The sequence below is a fragment of the Pristis pectinata genome, chromosome 3, assembly GCF_009764475.1.
Source record: "Pristis pectinata isolate sPriPec2 chromosome 3, sPriPec2.1.pri, whole genome shotgun sequence".
Classification (NCBI taxonomy): domain Eukaryota; kingdom Metazoa; phylum Chordata; class Chondrichthyes; order Rhinopristiformes; family Pristidae; genus Pristis; species Pristis pectinata.
The window spans coordinates 15,953,913-15,979,750 of NC_067407.1; the positions used below are offsets into that span (position 1 = coordinate 15,953,913).

The 25,838-nt window shown below is 41.3% G+C and overlaps 1 protein-coding gene across 1 annotated transcript in view; it reads left to right on the forward strand.

The window, feature by feature from the left end:
* The window catches only part of abcd3a (ATP-binding cassette, sub-family D (ALD), member 3a), a 57,446-nt gene that overhangs the window by 19,342 nt on the left and 12,266 nt on the right, over window positions 1-25,838 (forward strand). Inside the window, exons 7-11 of the mRNA XM_052011535.1 lie at window positions 6,377-6,500; window positions 8,058-8,114; window positions 8,442-8,584; window positions 15,337-15,406; window positions 23,410-23,479. Of these exons, the coding sequence (XP_051867495.1) occupies window positions 6,377-6,500; window positions 8,058-8,114; window positions 8,442-8,584; window positions 15,337-15,406; window positions 23,410-23,479 (464 nt within the window). The remainder of the gene's footprint in view (window positions 1-6,376; window positions 6,501-8,057; window positions 8,115-8,441; window positions 8,585-15,336; window positions 15,407-23,409; window positions 23,480-25,838) is intronic.

Consider the following 25,838-nt stretch of genomic DNA (forward strand, 5'->3'; position numbering starts at 1 on the left):
CCCAACCACAATCTGTCCCTTAATGTTGGAATAAAATGCTGGCAATCCTAGTTTGGAGGAGCTTGGGGTAGCAGATTTCCTTACCTGAAGAACTTCATTAAACCAGAGAAATATTTATGACAATCTAGTAGCTTTGTGGTCACTATACTATTTTAATGTGAGTTTAGGAAAAGTGTAGTGATAATGATATATAGCACATTTTTCAGAAGATCAAGAAAATAGTTCTTAGAAGTTGCATCTTGCTGTAAAAATTGTAATATCAGCAGAAATGTTATGCAACGTGACAGATCAGAGCGTTGTAGGCAATCCTAATTGCTTTCGTATAAAATTGACAGCTCTGCTTCAGGAGTTAGACCAAATCAATATGTTGTCTTGTAAGTCATGCTCCATTAGAAGTGCAGGTGCCTAGAATAAGAGAAATCTCTGATCAAGTACACTGTCTCCTCCTGAGTATTTGGCTGCAAATGAAGAAGCCAAAGAAATGTTGCTTAATTGGTGTGAATTTACCAGTGCTGTTACATGGCACAGAACACTACAGCACAATACAGGCCCTTCGGCCCACAATATTGTAGCGACATTTTATCCTGCTCTAAGATCTATCTAACCCTTCCCTCCCACATAGCCCCCTATTTTTCTATCATTCATGTGTCTAAGAGTCTCTTAAATGTCCCTAATGTATCTACCCCCACAACCTCTGCCAGCAGTGCCTTCTACGCACCCACCACTCTCTGTGTAAAAAAACGTAGCCCTGACATCCCCTTTATACCTTCCTCCAGTCACCTTAAAATTATGTCCCCTCGCGTTAGCCATTGTCACCCTGGGAAAAAGTCTCTGACTGTCCAGTCGATCTATGCCTCTTATCATCTTGTACACCTCTATCAAGTCACCTCTCATCCTCCTCCTCTCCAAAGAGAAAAGCCCTATCTTGCTCAACCTATCCTCATAAGACATGCTCTCCAATCCAGGCAACATCCTGGTAAATCTCCTCTGCACCCTCTGTAAAGCTTCCATATCCTTTCTATAAAGAGGTGACCGGAAATGAACACAATACTCCAAGTGTGGTCTGACCAGAGTTCTATAGAGATGCAACATTACCTCGTGGCTCTTGAACTCAATACCCTGACTAATGAAGGCCAACACACCATACGCCTTCTTAACAACCCTATGGACCTGCGCGGCAATCTTGAGGGATCTATGGACGTGGACCCCAAGATCCCTCTGTTCCTCCACACTGCTGAGAGTCCTGCCATTAACCTTGTATTCTGCCTTCGAACCTGATCTCCCGAAGTGTATCATTTCACACTTATCTGGGTTGAACTCCATCTGCCACTTCTCAGCCCAGCTCTGCATTCTATCAATATCCTGTTGTAATCTACAGCAACCTTCTACACTATCCACAACACCACCAACCTTCGTGTCATCTGCAAAATTACTAACCCACCCTTCCACATCCTCATCCAAGTCATTTATAAAAATCACAAAGAGCAGGGGTCCCAGAACAGATCCCTGCGGAACACCACTGGTCACCAACTTCCAGGCAGAATACGCTTCATCTACCACCACCCTCTGTCTTCTATGGGTGAGCCAATTCTGAATCCACACAGCCAAGTCTCCCTGGATCCCATGCCTCCTGACTTTCTGAATGAGCCTTCCAGGAGAAACCTTATCAAACACCTTACTAAAATCCTTGTACACCACATTCACTGCTCTACCTTCATCAATGTGCTTTGTCACATCCTCAAAGAATTCAATCAGGCTCGTGAGGCATGACCTGCCCCTCACAAAGCCATGCTGATTGTCCCTAATCAGCCTATGCTTCTCTAAATGCCTATAAATCCTGTCTCTAAGAATCTTCTCCAGTAATTTGCCCACCACTGAAGTAAGACTCACTGGTCTGTAATTCCCAGGGTTATCCCTACTTGCTTTCTTAAACAAAGGAACAACATTTGCCACCCTCCAATCATCCGGCACTACTCCTGTGGCTAGTGAGGACGCAAAAATCGTCGCCAAAGGTGCAGCAGTCTCTTCCCTAGCTTCCTGTAATAACCTTGGGTATATCCCATCCGGCCCTGGTGACTTACCTATCCTAATATCTTTCAATAGTTCCAGCACATCCTCTTTCCTCACATCGACATGCCCTAGCGTATCAGTCTGTCGTACGCCATCCTCACAAACATCAATGTCTCTCTCTCTCTGGTGAATACTGAAGCAAAGTATTCATTAAGGACCTCCCCTACCTCTTTAAACTCCAGGCACATGTTTCCTCTTTTATCCCTGATCGGTCCTACCCTCACTCCAGTCATCCTCTTATTCTTCACATATGTATAGAACGCCTTGGGGTTTTCCTTGATCCTACTCGCCAAGGACTTCTCATGCCCCCTTCTAGCTCCCCTAAGTCCAGTCTTACACTCCCTCCTGGCTACCTTGTAACTCTCCACAGCCCTGTCTGATCCATGCTTTCTAAACCTCAGGTAAGCTTCTTTCTTCCTCTTGACAAGATATTTTACATCTCGTGTCAACCACGGTTCCTTCACTCTATCATCCTTACCCTGCCTCATGTTACTATAAAACTTTAAAAACCATTGGACTTTTATGGTATAACTTAACTGTACACGTACTTCCAAGGTATTGAATAATTTGAAGAATTAGGCCTCTATTATTCCATTCTCTTTAGTTCTGTTCCATTTCTGTCAAAATTCATTGAATTCCGTATGCAGTAAATTTCCTCTGCAATCTGTGTCATTATGAAATATTTTCCTTATTTCCTTTTCCAAGTTCCTTACTTTTGTCTTTTCAATTTTGGTGCTTTTAAAATTGCTGAAGGAAATACTTGACAATTTATAAAGATGGAAAGTTAACACATCATGCAGACCACGCAGCATGCATCCTAGTTTGTTGCCTGAAGTTAACGTGACTCTGGCTACATCAATGACTTAATTCGTTGGGCACTGATTAGCTCCACAGATTGGAAGTTAGCAAATATTGTTGATGTTTCAGAGGTAATTGATTCAAGTTAACCAGGGACCAATTTAACCTTTCACCAGTACAGGTTAAGGTAATAGTGATCATGCTTTGGGATAAACTATCAGCTCTCCTTTCAGTTATATTTAAATTTAACATGCCGATGATGTCTACAATTACATGGCCTACTCATGAATGACTTTAACTTCACTCCTAGACTGACAGATAGAAGCTCAAGTCAAAGCACTAAAATTGCTTCTTTTATAACTTATGATGCATTGTGGGTTTGATTTGCAAAAACACAATAGGGTAGAAATTAGTCCTTGACCATATCTGCCAAACAAACCTTATCAGGCCATATGTACATATAGCACAATGCAGACCTACAGATATGGTTGTTAAATTTGCAAATGACACAAAGGTAGGCAGGTAAGTAAGTCGTGAAGAGCACTTAAGATAGCGGCAAAGGGATATAGATTGGTTGAGTGAGTGGCAAAGACCTGCCAAATGAGAAATTGTCATTTTGGCAGGAAAAATGGAAAGGCATGTTATTTAAGTATTGAGGGGTTGCAGAGGTCTGAGATGCAGAAGGATCTGGATGTCCTAGAGCATGACATGCAAAAGGTTAGTATGCAAGTACATCAAATAGTTAGGAAGGTTAACAATGTCAACATTTATTGGGAGGGAATTAAATACAAAAGGACAGGAATGCAAGAGGCCGCAGATGCTGGAATCTGGAGCAATTTTTTTTAAGTTGATGAGAGTAAGAACAAGTTCCACCAGGGGGATGAGAGTGTTAGTGGATGGGAACTGGTTGGGGTTTTGTCCCAGAAAGAAGAAGAAGACCCTAAGACTTTACTGATGGGGGATTTTTTTTAGTTATTGAGAGTAAGAAGAGGGCCCAGATGCAGGGTCATGACCCAAAACGTCAACTAGCCCTTTGCCTCTACAGATGCTGCTCAACCTGCTGAGTTCCTCCAACAGTTTTTGCTACAAGAGGAGAGAGATTTTGTTTCAATTACATAGGAATTAGTCAAATCCCAGTCTATTGTGTAAAGTTTTGGTCTTTTTGTTTAAGGAGGAATGTTAATACATTGGAAGCAATTGAGAGGAGATTTACTAGACTGATACCCAGAATAGGTGAGTAGTCATAAGGACAGGCTAGTCTTTTTCAGCTGGAGTTTAGAAGAATGGGGGGGGGGGGGGCAGATTTGATTGAAACTTACAAGATCTTGAGAGATCTTGACTGGATGGATATGGAGGGAACGTTTCTTGTTATTTGAGAATCTAGGACCAGGGGTCACTGTTCAAGAAAAGGGCCGCCCCCATTTAAGACAGAGATGAGGCAAAATCTTTCTCTCAGAGGCTCAAGAGTCTTTGAAACCTGTCATGGAAGCAGAGTCTTAGAATATTTTTCAGTCAGAAGTATTTGTATCCAAGGGAGTGTAAAGTAATTGAGGAAGACAGGAATGTGAAATTGAGATCACAGTCAGATCTTATTAAATGGTGAGCAGGTTTGAGTCCTACTCCTAATTTTTCTGTATGTTTTCTGTAGGTTAATTTATGGCATGTTTAATGCATGGTCTGAAGACTAATTTCTTCCTTAGTGGGAAATGGCATATTTTGATATTAAATCTTATATGGCATGTTTAATGCATGGTCTGAAGACTAATTTCTTCCTTAGTGGGAAATGGCATATTTTGATATTAAATCTTAACCTATGTTGAATTGTCACTCCATCCACCGTTATGAAGTGCTTCAAGAGGCTGGTCATGGCACGCATTAACTCAGCTCCCAGACAACCTCAATCCACTGCAGTTTCCCTACTGCTGAAATAGGTGCATGGCAAATTCCATCTCCCTGGCCCTACACTCATCTCTGGAGCATCTGGACAGTAAAGACACCTATGTTAGACTATTATTTATTGATTACAGCTCCACCTTCAGTACTATAATTCCAAGCACACTCATCTCCAAACTCCTAGACCTGGGACTCAACATCTGCCTTTGCAACTGGATCCTTGACTGCCTGACCAACAGATCGCAATCAGTAAGGATAGGCAGCAACACGTCCACCACAATTATCCTCAGCACTGGTGCCTCACAAGGCTGTGTCCTCAGTCCCCTACTCCACTCCCTATATACTCATGATTGCGTGGCAAGATTCTGCTCTAACTCCATCTCCAAGTTTGCAGATGATACCACTGTAGTAGGCCGTATCTCAAATAACAGTGAGTCAGGGTACAGGAAGGAGATAGAGAGCTTAGTGACATGGTGTCATGACAACAACCTTTCCCTTAATGTCAGCAAACCAAAAGAGCTGGTCATAGTCTTCAGGAAGTGGGGTGGTGCACATGCTCCTGTTTACATCAACGGTGCTGAGGTCGAGAGGGTTGAGAGCTTCAAGTTCCTAGGAGTGAACATCACCAATAGCCTGTCCTGGTCCAACCACGTAGACGCCATGGCTAAGAAAGCTAACCAGTGCCTCTACTTCCTCAGGAGGCTAAAGAAATTTGGCATGTCCCCTTTGACCCTCACCAATTTTTATTGATGCACCACAGAAAGCATCTTATCCAGATACATCACAACTTGGTATGGCAACTGCTCTGCCCATGACCACAAGAAACTGCAGAGAGTTGTGAGCACAGCTCAGCACATCACGGAAACCAGCCTCCCCTCCATGAACTCCGTGTACACCTCTTGCTGCCTTGGTAAAGCAGCCAGCATAATCAAAGACCCCACCCACCCTGGACATCCTCTCTTCTGCCACACACCACCCCCCCCCATTGGGCAGAAGATACAAAATCCTGAAAGCATGTACCACCAGGCTCAAGGACAACTTCTATCCTGCTGTTATAAGATTATTGACCGGTTCCCTAGTACATTGGGATGGACTCTTGATCTGTATTCTACGTTCTGTTATTGTTTTTGCATGTACTAGCTCAGTGCACTGTGTAATGAATTGATTTGTATGAATGGTACGCAAGGCAAGCTTTTCACTGTACCTCAGTACTTGTGACAATAGTAAACCAATTCCAATCTACCTCATTATGACCTTGCACCTTGCTGTCTACCTGCACTGAACTTTCTCTGTAACTGTAACACTTTATTCTGCAGTCTGTTATTGTTTTACCTTGTACTACCTAAATGCACTGTTGTAATGAAATGAACGGTATGCAAGACAAGTTTTTCACCGTACCTCAGTACACGTGACAATAATAAACCAATTTACCCTTGAGCAATTTCCTAGTTAGTTATAAACAACAGTTGAGCCCAGAAGTGTGTTGTGCAGTTTATTTAGTTGATTGAATTTAATGGACTAATATAAATTTATATAATAATCAATGAAAACATTTCATGTAAATAATAATTATATAGACTGTTAATTAACCACATACATTGTTTTCTCCTGACAGAGGTTATACATACTATAAAATGGGTAATCTTGACAACAGAATAGCAAATGCGGATCAGCTGTTAACACAAGATGTGGAGAAATTTTGCAACAGTGTAGTGGACTTGTATTCAAATCTCAGCAAGGTGAGTTGTACTCATCAATATAAAATACTCTTTATACTGGAAATATGAAATAGAAGCTGAAAGTGCTGGAAATGCTCAATGTCAGGCATCAAGTGTGGAGGGAAGAAAAAAATGAATGTTTCGGGTCAATAACTTCTCACTAGAACCCATTTGTGTATCACTTCCCTTTATCCTCCCCTCAGAATTCACACAAATTATAGACAAAATAAGATGATTCTAAACTAGTTGTGTTAGCTCAACCACCAATGAAATACTTAGATCAGTAACTAAATCAATATAAAAGATCATTTTAAATAATTATTTCAGTAGTTAGATATCTGTATATTTAAACATGATTATCACGAAACCCAGGGACTTTAAGCTGACACAGCAACAGAGGGCACAATGAGTCCGAGAGCAATTATATTGGACTGGAAGCTGCAGTATTGTAGATTCCCCACACCATTTTATTACTTCCTATGAGATGGAATATTCTAGTGCTCTCATGATCTCTAGCTATTCTTTCCCATTTAGAGTGTTGACTCTCAGTGGATACAAAACCATATAAGATGACACATCATTGAAGTGGCACTAGTCAAAGTCAAGATTGTAGTTTTCTACAATGACCTATCCCTGTCCTCTTTACAATGATCCTCATGTTCTCTGTGATGATCGTATGATTAAAACTCTTTTAACATCTCCCTTCCTGTTCTTTGTTCCATTATTATCTATCCAATCAAGGCAAGGTCATTTCCATGATTCTTTTACATGTTCATGCACCTTTATGCTATTTTCCCATGTACCTATACTACTTTATCTAAATGGCGCACCTTGGCAACATCATACTCTTCCAAAGAATGCTTGTGACCTCAAAGTTGATTTTGCTTGCATTCCCTCAACCAAGAATATACATTGTATAAGCACTCTGGCTTGTATTGCTAGAGTGTTTGTGCAATATACATTCTTAGCTGAGGCACAATTTTCTCTGGTTAAACAGAAGCCAGGAACCACTGTTTTTGCCACTAACTTCATACCTTTGCCTTTGATTTCATTCTCCTTTACTAAACTCCATTGTTATCGGATGATTGGCAGTGCTTGCAATTTCAATGTCCAAATCAACCTGATTCTGAGATTTCTCCATCACAAAAATTGCCTACATAAAGTAACCCTGTCTACTTCTATCTCCTTAACATTGCCTGGTCTGCTGCCAAAACCTTCACCTATAACTGACGTTTCCCTATTTTCACTTTTGTTACATTGCTCTTGCTGGCTTTCATCCTCCACCTTCTGTAAACTTCATCTGATGCAAATTTCTGCTGTTTATTTTTATATAATTTCCAGTCCAAGGGTCTTCAACCAGATTTTTTAGAAAAGCCTGTTCCACATGTAATTTTGTATTCTGAAGAAGGCACTGCATCCAAAGCATAAACTTGACCTCTCCACAGGTAGTAACAATTTGCTTATGTATTTTGGATTTAACTCCAGCATCTGCAATATAATATTGTGTTTTTAATGTTGATTCACTATGTTCTTTTCAAGCTATTTCACAAGCTAATTTTTGGCCTGTTTCCTTTCTAGCCACTCTTGGACATCATTCTGTATATATTTAAATTGACAAGCGCAATAGGCGCTCAGGTAAGTTGAGTATGAATTAATTTTAACTGATTGACACTGAAGATACTTCATTTAACTTAGAACTATGATAACTTTTTTTTAGGACATCATTTGGAAAAAGCACAATCAAAAAAATTTAACTAACACATAATACTCATAGAATTAAGTAGAAATGATAAATCTTCTAGATTTTAATACAGAAAGGCTAATAAATGCATTTGAGTAATTTAGTTTTGTTATAATTCTTTATTTCTTTTTGCATCTGAATTTTGGGAATATCATCCTTATGTTACTGCAAAAAAAGGAAAAGTATATTATTTTAATATAGATTTATTGTTCTCTCTTTAGGGACCTGCAAGCATGATGGCTTACCTGATATTTTCAGGTCTGATCCTAACTCGACTCAGGAGACCAGTTGGTAAAATGACAGTATCGGAACAAAGATATGAAGGTGAATACAGATACGTCAACTCTCGACTTATTACAAATAGGTGAGAAGATATTATGTAAAACTAGTACCATTTAATTTTAGCCTTTAACATTTTTTTTAGACATTAACTTTTAGATATTCAGATTTTTTGATATTAAAGGAATCTTGGGATATGGGGTTAATGCATGAAAAGTCGTGACGAGTTGAAGGATTTACCATGATTATATTAAATGGCTGAGCAGGCATGAGGGGCCAAATGACGCACTTCTGCTTTATGTCCTCTCCTTCTAAAGAATTCCTTTAACTGTTTTCAGTGGAGCTGTTGTGCTAAAACATTTCAATGCAAGGATACATATGTCTTTACCTCCCTATCCCACTGTCCCTTAACTGTTTTCATTTTTTTTTTCTTGAACCAAGTGCAGAAGTTGTGTGAATGATGTGTTCTGGGATACTGCTGTGCTTCTCCTACGGCATGTTGAAAATAGGAAAGTCCAGGACATAGTCTATACTCTTCTCTATAATGGATTAGCCAGTTAGTGCTCAAGTATATTGTTAAATTGAAGTATGAAAATGCTTAAAGCTAAGTATAAAAAGCTTGCTATTTGTGGGTGGGGAATGGGGGCATGAGGCAGAACAAAATCAACCAGATAATTCTGCAAGGCTGGAAACACAGAAGTTTTGTCATACTTGGGTAGGACTTTGGATCGTGTTGGAACTGCCAGCTTCTACCCTTGTGACCACGTGGAAATTCTAGACTCCTGAGTGAAGCAAACACTCATCATCTCCTCACAGGACAATTGTACTCTGTTGTTGGACTCCTCATGCCAACTGGGAAGTGTAAACATCTGCAGATCTCTCAACATCTAAGTTGAGAAATATCCCTACTGAAGCTGCGCCTGGTCCAACAGACCCATTTATTTTAACAGGAAGAAATGACTGTAGGGAAAAGCACAAGTACAAAGTAGTTTCAATTTTTTTATATAAAAATATATCAACTGCCAGAAACATTAAAAAAAGAGTTATTGACCTGTTTCTCTCTTCACAGATGCTCCCTGCTAAATGTGTCTTGTATTTTTTTTAAATTTTATTTACAGCGTGGTAACAGGCCCTTCCGGCCCAATGAGTCCACGCCGCCCATTTTAAACCCAAATTAACCCACCCGTACGTCTTTTGCAATGTGGGAGGAAACCGGAGCACCCGGAAGAAACCCACGCAGACACGGGAGAAAGTACAAACTCCTTACAGACAGGGACGGGAATCAAACACCGATCGCTGGCGCTGTAATAGCGTCATGCTAACCGCTACGCTACCGTACCGTGGATGCTGGAGGAACTCAGCAGGTCACATAGAATCTCCACAGATGCTGCCTGACCTGCTGAGTTCCTCCAGCATCTTGTGTGTTGCTCCAGATTCCAGCATCTGTAGTCTCTTGTGTCTCCATCTGGCATTTTCTGTTTTGTTTCAGATTTCCAGTATCTGCAGTTTTTTGCTTCAATTTCTCTTTTATAAAATTGATTCAGATGTACTTAATTGTTTCCTGGTGTATTCAATTGTTTCCAAGTGTTTTGCATGTTTCAACTATTTTTACTCCTTTAAAATGTTTAATATTTTAAAGAAATACTCTTGTATTTTACTAGCTTTGGAATGTCTTTAAGCCTGGAACATGGTTTAACTATCTTTGAAGGAATTCTAGGTGTGGAGTTTGTCACCTGGATTATTGTGTTTATTATGCTGAAAAAGCAGGGATGTCCTCGAAATGGAGATACAAAAAATTCTGCACATGCTGAAATCTGGAGCAATACACAAAAAGTACTGGAGGAACTCAGCAAGTCAGGTAGCATCCATGGAGGGAAATAAACAGTTGACGTTTCGGGCCAAGACCCTTCATCAGGACTGGAAAGGAAGAGGGCAGAAGCCAGAATAAGAAGGGAGGGGGAGGGGAGGGGAATTGAAATCAGTAATAACGCAAGCAGGGGATCGGTGAGTTAGGTGATAGGGGAGTCCAGGTGAGAGGGGGATGGTAAGTGGGTGGGGGAGGGGGAGAGGGAGAAGATGAAGATGTAATAAGCTGATAGGTAGAAAAAGCAAAGGGCTGAAGAAGGAGGAATCCAGTAGGAGAGGGCAGTGGACCATGGAATAAAGGATGATGGAGGGGAGGAGAAGAGATGGGCTGGTCATCAAGATGGGGGAAGGGAGCTACAGGAATAAGGGAAGACAGAGGAGTGGGGGTGGGGGGAGAAAAAGAGGTGGGGTTACTGGAAGTTAGAGAAGTCGATGTTGAGGCCATCAGGTTGGAGACTCCCAAGCCGGAATTTGCAGTGGCGTTCCTCCAGTCTGCGCCTGGCCTCAACGTGGCAGCAGATGCCATGGATAGACATGTCAGTTGTGGGAGTGGGTTGAAGTCAGTGGCCACCAGGTATTGCATTATAATTGTACTTCTGCTGCTCATTAAAATTGCAACAAGAAATATACCTATTGAAATTTTCCTGTTTTAATTTCTGGGTCAGTTAGATGCATTAACTTAAAGCTTCTGTAAAGTGCAACTAAATTGAAATCAGTAATAACGGGCAGACTATATTTCTGGTTTTACCATATTGATTGTGAGGGCCCTGTAATGCACTTAGTCCTGCTGATCAGTTGGTAGTTATCTTCCCAGTAGAAGATTGTTCTCAATAAAGGAACCTTTAGGAGACATTGATCATAATATGATGGAATTCACCCTGCAGTTTGAGATGGAGAAGCTCAAATTGGATGTGTCAGTATTACAATTGAGTAAAGGTAGCTACAGAGGCATGAGAGAGGACCTGGCCAAAGTTGACTGGAAGGGGACCCTAGCGGGGATGACGGTAGAGCAGCAATGGCAGGAGTTTCTGGGAGAAATTTGGAAGACACAGGATCATTTCATCCCAAAGAAGAAGAAGCATCATTCTAAAGGGAGGATGAGGCAATTGTGGCTGACAAGGGAAGTCAAAGACAGCATAAAAGCAAAAGAGAGGGCGTACAATATTGCAAAAATTAGCAGGAAGCTCAAGGATGGGAAGATTTTAAAAACCAATAGAAGGTAACTAAAAAAGCAATAAGTGGAGAAAAGATGAAATATGAAGGTAAGCTAGCCAGTAATATAAAAGACTATACCAAAAGTTTTTTAAGATGTATAAAGAGTAAAAGAGAGGAAAGAGTGGACATCGGACCACTGGAAAATGACACTGGAGAAGTAGTAATGGGGAACAAAGAAATGGTGGATGAACTGAATAAGTATTTTGTGACAGTCTTCACTGTGGAAGACACCAGCAACAAGCCAGAAATTCAAGAGAGCCAGGGGGCAGAAGTGAGTGTAGTCGCTATGATTAAGGAAAAGGTGCTTGGGAAGCTGAAAGGTCTGAAGGCAGATAAGTCACCTGGACCAGATGGACTACACCCCAGGGTTCTGAAGGAGGTAGCTGAAGAAGGGAGGGAGGCAAAAGACATGAAATTATACATTTGTGAAAGGATGATGTTTTGGGGTATTTGGATGCACATGATAAAATAGGCAGAAGTCAGCATGGTTTCCTTAAGGAGACCTTGCCTGACAAATCTGTTGGAATTCTTTGAGAAAGTAACAAGCAGGTACCACACATGAGCTGCTAAACAAGATGGGAGCCCATGGTATTACAGCAAAGGTACCAGCATGGATAGAAGATTGGCTGACTGGCAGAAGACAAACAGTGGGAATAAAGGGGCCTTTTCTGGTTGGCTGCCGGTGACTAGTGGTATTCCACAGGGGTCAGTGTTGGGTCTGCTACTTTTCATGTTATATGTTAATCATCTCAAAGATGGAATTGATGGCTTTGTGGCCAAAGTTGCGGATGATACAAAGTTAGGTGGAGGGGCAGGTAGTGTTGAGGAAGCAGGAAGTCTTCAGATGGACTTGTACAGGTTGGGAGAATGGGCAAAGTGGCAGCATAAGGAAGTGTGCGGTCATACACTTTGGTAGAAGGAATAAAGGCATAGACTATTTTCTAAATGAGAGAGTTCAGAAATCGGAGGTGCAAAGGGTCTTGGGAGAGTGCAGGATTCCCTAAAGGTTAACTTCAGGTTGAGTATGCAGTAAGGAAGGCAAATGCAATGTTTGCATTCATTTTGAGAGGACTAGAAAGCAAGGATGTAATCTGAGACTTTGTAAGGTGTTGGTCAGATCACATTTGGAGTATTCTGAGCAGCTTTGGGCCCCATACCTAGGGAAGGATGTGCTGGCATTGGAGAGGGTCCAGAGGAGTTTACAAGAATGACCCTAGGGATGAAGGGGTTAATGTATGGGGAGCATTTGATGGCTCTGGGCCTGTACTCGCTGGAGATTAGAATGATGAGGGGAGATCTCATTGAAACCTATCGAATATTGAAAGGCCTGGATAGTGTGGACGTGGAGAGGATGTTTCCAGTAGTGGGAGAGTCTAGGACCAGAGGGCACAGCTTCCGAATAAAAGAATGTCCCTTTAGAACAGAGATGAGGAGGAATTTCTTTAGCCAGAGGGTGGTGAATCTGTGGAATTCATTGCCACAGATGGCTGTGAAGACCAAGTCATTGGGTATATTTAAAACGGAGGTTGATATAACGGTGTCGATTTCTTGATTAGTAAGGGTGTCAATGGTTACAGGGAGAAGGCGGGTAAATGGGGTTGAGAGGGAAAAATAAATCAACCGTGATTGAATGATGGAGCAGATTTGGTGGGCCAAATGGCCTAATTCTGCTCCCATGTCTTATGGTAAATTGGTTTATTATTGTCAGGTGTACTGAGGTACAGTGAAAAACTTAGTTTTGCATGCCATCCATATAAATCATTTCATCACATCAGTACATTGAGGTAGTACAAGGGAAAAGCAATAACAGAATGCAGAATAAAATGTAATTCTTAGAGTCATAGAATTTAGATTTAAAAGAATAGAACAATTATAATAGAAGTAATGAGTAGATCTGCAGAGAGCAGCTTGAACGAGTCGCCACACTCTGGCACCATCTTACAAAGAAGAAGCTCAAGGATCTGAACAGGCTTTGAGGACAGCTGGCTATCTGCCTCTGATTTTTTTTTTCTCTTGCTTCCATTACCTTCGTGGGTTGACCAAATTAACAAGTCAGCCAGTGGATGGCCTGTGGGAGAGAGAAGGGAGGAGGTCACGACTGGGACAAGGAAGAACATAGAACATAGAAAAACTACAGCACAATTCAGGCCCTTCGGCCCACAAAGCTGTGCCAAACATGTCCCTACTCTAGAAATTACTAGGCTTACCCATATCCCTCTATTTTATTCAGCTCCATGTACCTATCTAACAGTCTCTTGAAAGACCCTATCGTATCAGCCTCCACCACCGTTTCCGGCAGCCCATTCCACGCACTCACCACTCTCTGAGTAAAAAACTTACCCCTGACATCTCCTCTATATCTGCTCCCCAGCACCTTAAACCTATGTCCTCTTGTGGCCACCATTTCAGCCCTGGGGAAAAGCCTCTATCTACCTGATCAATACCTCTCATCATCTTATATACCTCTATCAGGTCCCCCCTCATCTTCCGTCTCTCCAAGGAGAAAAGGCCAAGTTCCCTCAGCCTGCTTTCATAAGGAATGCTCCGCATTCCAGGCAGCATCTTTGTAAATCTCCACTGTACCCTCTCTATGGCTTCCACATCTTTCCTGTAGTGAGGCGACCAGAACTGAGCACAGTAAACCTATGTGGGGTCTGACCAGGGACCTATATAGCTGCAACAATACCTCTCAGCTCCTAAATTCAATTCCCCGATTGATGAAGGACAATACACCATATGCCTTCTTAACCACAGAGTCAACCTGCGCAGCCGCTTTGAGCGTCCTATGGACTCGGACCCCAAGAACCCTCTGATCCTCCACACTGCCAAGAGTCCTACCATTAATACTATATTTCGCCAACATATTTGACCTACCACTTCTCAGCCCAACTGTGCATTCTATCTATGTCCCTCTGTAACCTCTGACAGCCCTCCAAAATATACACAACACCCCCAACCTTCGTGTCATCCGCAAACTTACTAACCCACCCCTCCACTTCTTCATCCAGGTCGTTTATAAAAATCACAAAGAGTAAGGGTCCCAGTACAGACCCATGAGGTATACCACTGGTCACTGACCTCCACTCAGAATACGACCCTTCAACAACCACTCTTTGCCTTCTGTGGGCCAGCCAGTTCTGGATCCACACTGCAATGTCCCCTTGGATCCCATGTCTCCTCACCTTCTCCATAAGCCTTGCATGGGGTACCTTATCAAACGCCTTGCTGAAATCCATATACACCACATCTACTGCTCTCCCTTCATCGATGTGCTTAGTCACATCCTCAAAAAATTCAATCAGGCTCGTAAGGCAGGATCTGCCCTTGACAAAGCCATGCTGGGTATGATGGATCGAGGGGAAGCTGAATGCTTCCTTGAAGAACAAGAGAGAGCACGATTAGTCCTCCTGGCCTACATAGGATGCTGACAAAGCTGAATCCTGCTTTCCTTTCAATGCCATGTTTTTTGACCCTGAAAGACTTGCAGGCCAACTAGAACATTTAAATTGGAACTCATTTAAATATGCAGTGAAGTGGTCTGCCTTTCCACAGCATGCTACTTGGACAGCTAGGGAAGCTGTCCTTGTTAAAATGATGGCCGGTATGTGTATGTGATGGGGTTGAATTTCCTGTTTTCTGTTTGTAACTCTTTCCTGCTCACTGATGGGGAGGTGTTCAATATTGAGAGAGAGAGAGATGGAGAGAGCTTGCAAATAAGAGTTCAGAATAAAACTATTGGCACTTATATTTTTACAGTGAAGAAATTGCCTTTTACAATGGAAACAGTCGAGAAAAACAGACCATACACACCACTTTCAAAAGACTGGTAAGCATCCTATTTATTTTGTACAAATATTTATAAAAGTTGTAGTTCAATAGATTACGTAGTTAGTTTTTAACTTCATGAAGTGTGAGAGAATTTTGACCAATTTCTGATAATATTCAACAACACTGGAGGCTTTTCTTAGATTGTCATGTTTGTTATCTTTTAAAAGGAGCCCTGTTCTCATAATATTAAAGAGGCCCTTCGGCCCACGATGTCTGTGCCAAACATGATGCCAAATTGGACTAAATCACTTCTGCCTGCATACGGTCCATGTCTCTCCATTCCCTGCATGTTTACGTGTCTATCGAACAGCTTCTTAAATGCCACTATCATATCTGGTTCCACCACCTACCACTCTCTCGGTTTAAAAAAAACTTACACTGCACATCTCCTTTAAACTTTCCTCCTCTCACCGTAAATGCACGTCCTCTAGTATTTGACATTTCTGCCCTGGGTAAGAGATTCTGTCTGTCTACCCTATCTATTCCTCCAATAATTTTAAAAACTTCTGTCGGGTCTCCCCTCAGCCTCCTACAGTCCAAAGAAAACAACCCATGTTTGTCCAACTTCTCGTTATAGCTCATACCCTCTATTCTAGGCAGCATCAGAGTACAAAGTTAATGGCAGGATTCTTGGTAGTGTGGAGGAGCAGATGGATCTGGGGGTCTATATCCACAGATCCCTGAAAGTTGCCTCACAGGTGGATAGGGTAGTTAAGAAAGCTTATGTGATGTTAGCTTTCATAAGTTGAGGGATCAAGTTTAAGAGCCGCGAGGTAATGATGCAGCTCTATAAAATTCTGATTAGACCACACTTAGAGTACTGTGTCCAGTTCTGGCCGCCGCATTATAGGAAGGATGTGGAAGCGTTGGAAAGGGTGCAGAGGAGATTTACCAGGATACTGCCTGGTTTAGAGAGTATGCGTTATGAGGAGAGACGAAAGGAGCTAGGACTTTACTCTTTGGAGAGAAGGAGGATGAGAGGAGACATGATAGAGGTGTACAAAATATTAAGAGGAATAGATAGAGTGGACAGCCAGCGCCTCTTTCCCAGGGCACCAATGCTCAATACAAGAGGGCATGGCTTTAAAGTAATGGGTGGGAAGTTCAAGGGAGATATCAGAGGAAGGTTTTTTACCCAGAGAGTGGCTGGAGCATGGAATGTGCTGCCTTGGGCAGTGGTGGAGGCAGGTACATTGGTCAAATTCAAGAGATTACTAGATAAGCATATGGAGGAATTTAAAATAGAGGGATATGTGGGAGGAAGGGGTTAGATAGTCTTAGGTGAGGTTTAAAGGCCGGCACAACATCGTGGGCCAAAGGGCCTGTATTGTGCTGTACTGTTCTATGTTCTATCCAGGTAAACCTCTGATGTACCCTTTCCAAAGCTTCCATATCCTTCCTGTAATGGGGCGACCGGAATTGCACACAATATTCCAAGTGTAGCCTAACAAAATAGTAGTTAATCTTCTGCTTCTAATTAAAATCTCAAGTGGAAATATGCAAGATTTGAATATTCCAGTTTTATTTTTTGTGTCAGTTAGGCGATTTTTCTTTGTTTTTATTAGTGTTTGTTAAAATCAGCTATTTTCAGTTCTTCAAAAAAGCTCCAGTCAATACATTGACAACTGTTGATTTCTATGATGTGCAATTAAAATTGACTGTAATAACAATTGCAGATTAGTTCAGGCTTTGCATTAACAGTTTCTTCAACAAAACACTTATTTTGCCAGTCTTCTGCTCTTCTGCTCCTTTTACCTTTGTCATATCACTGACCAGAACTTTCCATAAAGAAGCCGGGGGTGACATCGTGGCACAGCTGGTCGAACTTCTGCCTCACAACTCCAGTGACCCAGTTCAATCCTGACCTCTGGTTCTGTTTGTGTGAAGTTTCCACCAGGTACCCCGGTTTACTCCCACATTCCAAAAATGTGTGGGTTGGTAGGCTAATTGGCTATTGTAAATTGCCCTTAGTGTATAGATGAGCAGTTGAATCTGAGGGGGAGTTGATGGGGAATGTGGAAAGAATAAAATGAGTTAAAGTAGGATTAGTGTAAGTGGTTGGATGGTCGTCAGGGGCTCAGTGGACCAAAGGGCCTGTTACCATGCTTTGTCTCTTTCTGACTGTAACTGGAGCTCGTTAGTAGACCACACGATCACTTTGAAAGCCATGTGCAGTATCATAAAGCAAAATGAATGAAAGTGTAAAATTTGCATTGTTGATATTTACTTTTGGCATGGAGTTTGTTGGTGAGGAAATATAAAGCACAATTTTCTAGATTGGCCTTTGGGATTATGTATTTCAATCTTTTGGATTAAAAATCACAAAATCAAAGTCGTAATTGTATACTAGTCTAATCTGCTGTCAGTTTCTAGTCATTCCTATACGGTTCATTTCAGTTTATGTGCCAAGTTTAATAGGATAAAGATTTGCAATGAGCCATTCGGCTTTCAGTTAAATATTGCCCTTCTCGATGCAGTTATTTAGTCTGTACCAGGCTTTCCTTTGAACCTTTCAGCACAGATGTAGACAGTTTGGCCCATCATGTTTGTACTGGTCCCTCTTTAGTGGAACCCCAAAGTGGTCTGAATTGACATAAGAACGTAAGAACATAAGAAATAGGAACAGGACTAGGCCATCTTTATTAGTCACACGTACATCAAAACACACAGTGAAATACATCTTTTGTATAGAGTGTTCTGGGGTCAGCCTGCAAGTGTTACCACGCTTCCGGCGCCAACATAGCATGCCCACAACTTCCTAACCCGTACGTCTTTGGAATGTGGGAGGAAACCAGAGAACCTGGAGGAAATCCACGCAGACATAGGGAGAACGTGCAAACTCCTTACAGACAGCAGCCGGAATTGAACCAGGATCACTGGCACTGTAATAGCGTTACACTAACTGCTACACTACCATGCCTGCCTGTACACTACTGTGCCTGCCTGTACACTACTGTGCCTGCCTGCAAAACATTATGGAAGTTCTGGCCATGGACTCAGATCCACCAACCTGCCTTTTCCCCATAACCCTTAATTTCCCTACTATGCAAAAATCTATCTGTGTCTTAAATATATTTAATGAGGTAGCCTCTACTGCTTCCCTAGGCAGAGAATTCCACACATTCACTACTCTCTGGGAAAAGCAGTTCCTCCTCATCTCTGTCCTAAGTCTACTCCACCAAATCTTGAGGCTATGTCCCCTTGTTCTAGTCTCACCCACCAGTGGAAACAACCTTCCTGCCTCTTTTACCTATCCCTTTCATAATTTTATATGTTTCACAAGATCACAAGACAAGGGAGCAGAAGCAGGCCATTCGGCCCATCGAGTCTGCTCCAAGGAAGGGGAAATAGAAATGAGAAATGGGGAATGGGGGAAGAAGAAGAAAAAAAACTATTCTAATCCCAATTTCCGGCCTTATCCCCATATCCCTTGATATCCTGACTATTTAGATATCTATCTATCTCCTCCTTGAACACCCCCACTGATCTGGCCTCCACTGCTGTACGTGGCAAGGAGTTCCACAAATTCACCACCCTCTGGCTAAAGAAATTTTTCCTCATCTCTGTTTTGAATCTGTACCCTCTAATTCTAAGATTGTGCCCTCTGGTCCTGGACTCACCCACCAAGGGAAACAGCCTAGTCACATTTACTCTGTCCTTTCCTATCAATATTTTAAATGTCACTATGAGGTCCCCTCTCATTCTTCTGTACTCCAGTGAGTACAGTCCAAGAGCCGACAAACGCTCCTCATACGTAAGCCCTTTCATTCCTGGAATCATCCTCGTAAATCTCCTCTGAACTCTCTCCAACATCAACACATCCTTCCCAAGATGTGGGGCCCAAAACGGCGCACAATATTCCAAATGAGGCCTCACTAGTGCCCCGTAGAGCCTCATCAACACTTCCTTACTTTTATACACTATACCTCTCGAAATGAATGCCAACATAGCATTCGCTTTCTTTACCACCGATCCGACCTGGTGGTTAACCTTTAAGGTATCCTGCACGAGTACCCCCAAGTCCCTTTGTACTTCCGTGCTTTGGATTTTCTCTCCTCCTAGATAATAATCTGCCCGCTTATTTCTGCTTCCAAAGTGTACAACTGCACATTTCTCTACATTGAATCTCATCTGCCGTTTCCTTGCCCATTCTCCTAAACTGTATAGGTCCCTCTGCAACCTCCTATCTCTTCAATACTCCCTACTCCTCCCCCTATCTTGGTGTCATCTGCAAATTTAGCCACGAAACCATTTATTCCATCATCTAAATCGTTAATGTACAAGGTAAAAAGGAGCGGTCCCAACACCGACCCCTGCGGCACACCACTAGTAACCGGTAACCAACCAGAACGAGATCCTTTTATTTCCACTCTTTGCTTCCTGTCAACCAGCCAATGCTCCACCCATTCTGTTATCCTACCCGTAATTCCATGACCTCTCATCTTATTAATCAGTCTCTTGTGAGGCACCTTATCAAAGGCCTTTTGAAAGTCTAAATACACAACATCTACCGCCTCTCCCTTATCCACCTTACCTGTGATTTCTTCAAAAAACTCCAATAGGTTGGTCAGGCAGGATCTTCCTTTCACAAAACCATGTTGGCTAGGACCTATCTTGCCTTGCGCCTCTAGGTATTCCATAACCCCATCTTTGAGGATAGATTCCAATAACTTTCCCACCACTGACGTCAGACTAATAGGTCTGTAATTTCCTTTTTGCTGCCTCCCACCTTTCTTATACAACGGAACTTCATTTGCGACCCTCCAGTCCTCCGGAACCACGCCGGAATCTATCGATTTCTGGAAAATTATCGCCAATGCCTCCGCTATCTCTAAAGCCACCTCCTTCAGAACCCGGGGATGCACCTCATCCGGTCCGGGAGACTTATCAGTCTTTAGCCCATTTAGTTTTCCTAGCACCTTCTCCCTAGTAATCTTAACTGAACTCAATTCCATTTCGTGAGACTCCTGACTAACCGGCACATTGCTGATGTCCTCCACGGTGAAGACCGATGCAAAATATTCATTCAATTCCTCTGCCATCTCTCTATCGTCCATTATAATAGCTCCTGCACCGTTATCAATTGGTCCTATATCAACCCGTGTCTCTCTTTTACACCTTATGTATTTAAAAAAAACTCTTAGTATCCTTTCGAATGTTATTCGAATGTTTCTGTAAGATCCCCTCTCATTCTTCTGAATTCCAGCGAGTATAATCCCAGGCAACCCAATCTCACCTCAAAGACTAACCCCCTCATCTCCAGAATCAACCTGGTGAACCTTCTCTGCTCTGCCTCCAAAGCCAATATATCTTTTCTCAAGGAAGGAGACCAGAACTGCATGCAGTACTCCAGATGTGGCCTCATTAGTACTCTGTACAGTTGCAGCATAACCTCCCTGCTCTTAAATTCAATCCTTATAGCAATGAAGGCCAGCATTCCATTTACCTTCTTGATGATCTAATCTGATCTTCTATTTTTCCTTCGAAAGTGGATGACCTCACATTTACCAACATTGTACTCCATTTGCCAGACCCTTACCCACTCACTTAACCTATCTATATCTCTCTGCAGACTCTATGCATCCTCTGCACAATTTGCTTTTCCACTCAATTTAGTGTCATCAGCAAACTTAGATACGCTGCACTCAGTCCCCTTTTCCAAGTTGTTAATGTATATCGTGAACAGTTGCAGGCCCAGGATCGACCCCAGTGGCACTGATTGCTCACCACTGATTGTCAACCAGAGAAAGATCCATTTATCCCAACTCTCTGCGTTCTATTGGTTAACCAATCCTCTATCCATGCTAATACATTACCCCCAACTCCATGCATCCTTATCTTATGGACAAGTCTTTTATGTGGCACCTTATTGAACGCCGTCTGGAAATCCAAGTATACAACATTGACCTGTTCCCCTCTATCCACTACACTCGCTTTATGTTCAAAGAACTGCAGTAAGTTTGTCAAATAGGACCTGCCCTTCCTGAATCCATGCTGCCTGATGGAACCACTTCTGTCCAGATGTATCGCTATTTCTTCCTTAAATGATAGCTTCAAGCATTTTTCTGACTACCGACATTAAGCTAACTGGCCTATAGTTACCTGCCATTTGCCTACATCCTTTTTTAAATGGTGTCATGACATTCGCTGTCTTCCAGGAACAGATGTAGGATAGCATTTTCCCTTGTAGGTTCAGTAACATGCTCTTCAAGAAAGCTGTCACAGATGCATTCTATGAAGTCCTCTTCAAGACTGCCTCAACCAACTTGATTCGCCCAATCTATGTGCAAGTTAAAGTCCCCCATGACAACTGCCATTCCATTCTTACAGATATTTCTTGGTTTATTGCCTATGCCACTGTAACGTTATTATTTAGTGGCCAATAGACAACTCCCACCAGTGATTTGTTTTTCCCTTTCTCTACCCAGATAGATTCAACATTCTGCTCTCACTATCGCCCTGATCTCATCCTTAATTAAGTGCTACCCATGAACTCTACCTCGTTATTCTTCTTTTGCACGATTTTATTTATTTATTTCTTGTTAACTTATAGTAATTTTTATGTCTTGCACTGCACTGCTGCCGCAAAACAACAAATTTCATGACATATATGTCATTGACAATAAACCTGATTCTGATTCTCCCTTACCTTCCTGCCTTTTCTTCCGTATTACCTGACATCCTTGGATATTCCCAATCATCTCCACCCTGCAACCACATTTCTGTAATGGGTACTAAATCATACCCTTTTGTACTGATTTGTGCCACAAGTTCACTGACCTTGTTTCAGATACTACGGTCATTCAGATGAAGTGCCCTTGCACTCATTGCCATTTTGGAATCTAGTAATCGTTGTGTCTTTTGCATTTGATTTTTCTGTAGTCCACTCTTACTTTTCACTTTTCTAACTTTTGTTTTGGTCTCTGCATTGCTTCCCTCTGTTTTTCTGCATGGATTCCCATCCCCCTGCCATATTAGTTTAAACCCTCCCCAAAAGCAGTCTGTTGTCATCTTCAACTTTTAGTATACAATTCTCTCAAAATATGCAAAATCTGCTTCAATAAGTGCTTGTGGCAAAACATGCTTTAGCAACTACATGTTACAAAATTCTGCCTGCTTTCTCCAATTCTTCAACCATTTGAATTGATGATCCTACATTGCAAACTCAGCAATCAAATAAAGTGTCTTTCTTCAGTCATATTAATTGTGGCAGCGAGTCCGCATTGGTTCATGCAATACATTTATAATACCAATGCCATTTAATAATTCCTTATTTTAATAAACTTTAGAGCCTAACTTTCAGATGTGTTAGATACAAACGGAATTAGTGGATATGGTGTTAGTGCAGAAATGTGGCACTGAGGTAGGAGATCAGCCTTGACCTTGTTAAATGGCAGAGCATGCACGAGGGCCCAAGTGGCCCAATCCAGCTTATAATTATTATCTTCTTATGTATATAAATGGATTATTTCTTAACCCGTTCAAACTAACAATGTTATATTTTTGATACAGATGCATTATTGTAACAAGCTTCTACTATAATACTATATTTTGAGAGTTAGGCAACTTGTATGAAAACTGTTCTGGTAGTGTAGCTTATGATGTATGTGATCTTTGTGATTTTTGCTTATCCTTTACACTTTAATTTCGCAGAAAGACAAATGACCTACTTGTAGTGCTTAAAAACTCGGTCTGTTCAGTTTATTCTCACTGTGCATTGTACATTCCTTTACTTATATATCACAATAGTTATGATTTGATTGCCCATGAAAATTAAAATACTCCTGTCTGGACTTCAGTCATCTAATACATTAGCCGATTTGATTCAACATTTCTCATAGATTTCACACTATTTTAGTTCCTTTAATCCATCTTTTTTTGTCTGCAAGTTTGATCATGTACCTTGCATCATTTCACTTCCTGATCTATTACTGGGCCATGGTTGCATCTTTTTCTTTTACCAATACAGAAGGATTTGTACATTGCCTTTTTTCTCATTAGGTGGATCACCTGCACAATTTCATTGTCTTCCGTTTCACCATGGGATTTGTGGACAGTATAATTGCCAAATGTAAGTGTACACACAGTCAGAAATTGTTTTTTTTTTTCAATCCTAAACTATTCCAGAGAATTTTCCCAAAAGTACTCTGCCATTTCAAAATTTGAGAAGATCTTGACATTAACTGTGATGTTCACTATAGAATCTAAAGTCATACTCTACTAAGCTTAATTTAAGATGGTTATTGTGTCTTAAGCTGAAATTGATTTCCTTTATAGAACAGAGAAATGTTGCACGTAGAAGTCTTCAAGCCTTCCAATGCCTTCAAGTAGGGGTTCAACAGTTTGGCACTCCACACACAATTGGAATATACTTGCATCCATGGACTTAAGTTAATAGGATTACTGGTTAAGAAACTCATAACACGGTGTCACACAGAGAAACTGAATAACATTGTTCAAGTTTCAAGCTGCTAACTTTGAAACACTTAGGTATCTGGAAAGATTTTGGCATTGAAGTTATACTTTGTAATTTGTCCATTAGTGCAGAGACCACAATGTAATCTATTAGAGATTGGCTATCTTGTATTCAGACATATTGCAAATTTGACTGCTTTAATTAGTGTCTGAAAACCTTTAAAACTTATGTTCACTGTGACCTCTGTAGTTAGAAAATATATTTGGCGAACAGCCTGTCATATCAATATTTCTGAAAGATGAGCTGAATGTCAAGAGAAGCCTTTCTAATCTAGTTTCTAAATCTGAATCTAGCAAAGTGGTATCAAAAAGGTTGAACCTGGTTTGTTTGTTTCTTGCACTCGAGACTGTTACTCTTTTGCGATGGAGTGTGAAGGAATGCTTGTAGCTGCAACAGGTTGTGGCTAGACATTTATTCATGAATCTCCAGAGAACAGTGCTATACTATTGAAAATCATGTTAACTTGGAATAGAGCAATCATGTGCATATTTCTTGGTCCATTAGTGTCCATTGGGAAATCTGTTGGTGTGATATTTTGGTGTGACAATTTGCTCTGCTTGCCACTTTTACTCTGATGTAAAACTCTCCCAAATGATATCAAATGTAGTGCAACACACAAAACTGCTGTGAGATTTTCAACCTTTCTGGTCTGAAAATTGACGGGTCTTATTTAATTGTGTCCATTCATAAATTGGCAACACTCCCCTGTAGCTGCAAGAATGTTTCTTGTATGGTGTTATATCCCTTTAAGAGTTGCTAGCGACGATTGGAGTTGCTATGTTAGATTGTGAGAACTTGTAACAGGAAATGCAAAGCTGAAACCAACAGTGCCAATTTCTACAGGGCCTTTCTTTTCATGGGGCTTCTACACACAGTGGTATAGAGACACACAACATTGTTCTATTGTTTATCAAAAAATGGTATTGAGTAATTTCTTGACCATATTCTTGAAGAAAGGTACACTTTCTTCAATGTAATTTCAGCCAAATGTTGCTGCTTGAGAGTGTTTGTTTCTCAGTCTTTTGCATGTTATATTGGTGACATTTTCATTCAAAGTTGCTGAAGGGCCAAAGGTAGGCTTGAGCTCTTGACAGGGGAGAGTGAAAAAACCATTTGACCAAAATAGCAGTGTCTGGTATGAATTTCTTAACCAGTTAAGTTGGCTCCAGAATGTTGTAATTGCAGTGCATGATTCTACCGCAAAGATCAAAGAACAGGCTGATTTGCTTCTCAATGAAAAATGATGACTGAGATAATTGATTCCTTTAGAAGAATGTTATTGAGCTGAGTCCATGTTCCAAGCTGCCGGCCGTTGACTTTGCAATGATTACATTGTCTTGTCAAATAATAATAAATTCATGGGGACAACCTGAGGACACATTATGAATTTAAAATGCAAGTGAATGGGTATGGAGAGTAGCCAGGACAAGATCTTCCTTCCTTCAACTTCTTAAAATTTGTTTTTTCCCTCTGCTGCTGTTGGTAGAGAGCAGGATCTGAATACCATCGTCTGCAGAAAGTATACGAACTCAATTTATGAAGCTTTTGCTGGAGGCTATTCAGAGACTAATACCATGTTCACCATGTATTATACAGCATATGATTAAACAAATAGAGGGTTGTAATGTTAGATCTGAGGTGTAGATGGACTGGCATAACATAGAAACAGGCCTATTGGCCCACTATGTGCATGATGACCATTGAATACCCATTTACATGAATCCCCTTTTCCATCACTATCCATAACCATCTATGTCCTGGCAATTCAAGAGCTTGTCTGGATATTGTCAAAGGTCCCAATATCAATCCCTGTGGTACACCACTGGCCACAGGCTTCCAACCATAAAAAGAACCCTCTACTATCGCTCTCTACCTGTTATAATGCCAGTTTTGGATCCAATTTGTCAACTTGTCTTGAATCTCTTGGGCTCTAACCATGTGGGTGCTTTATCAA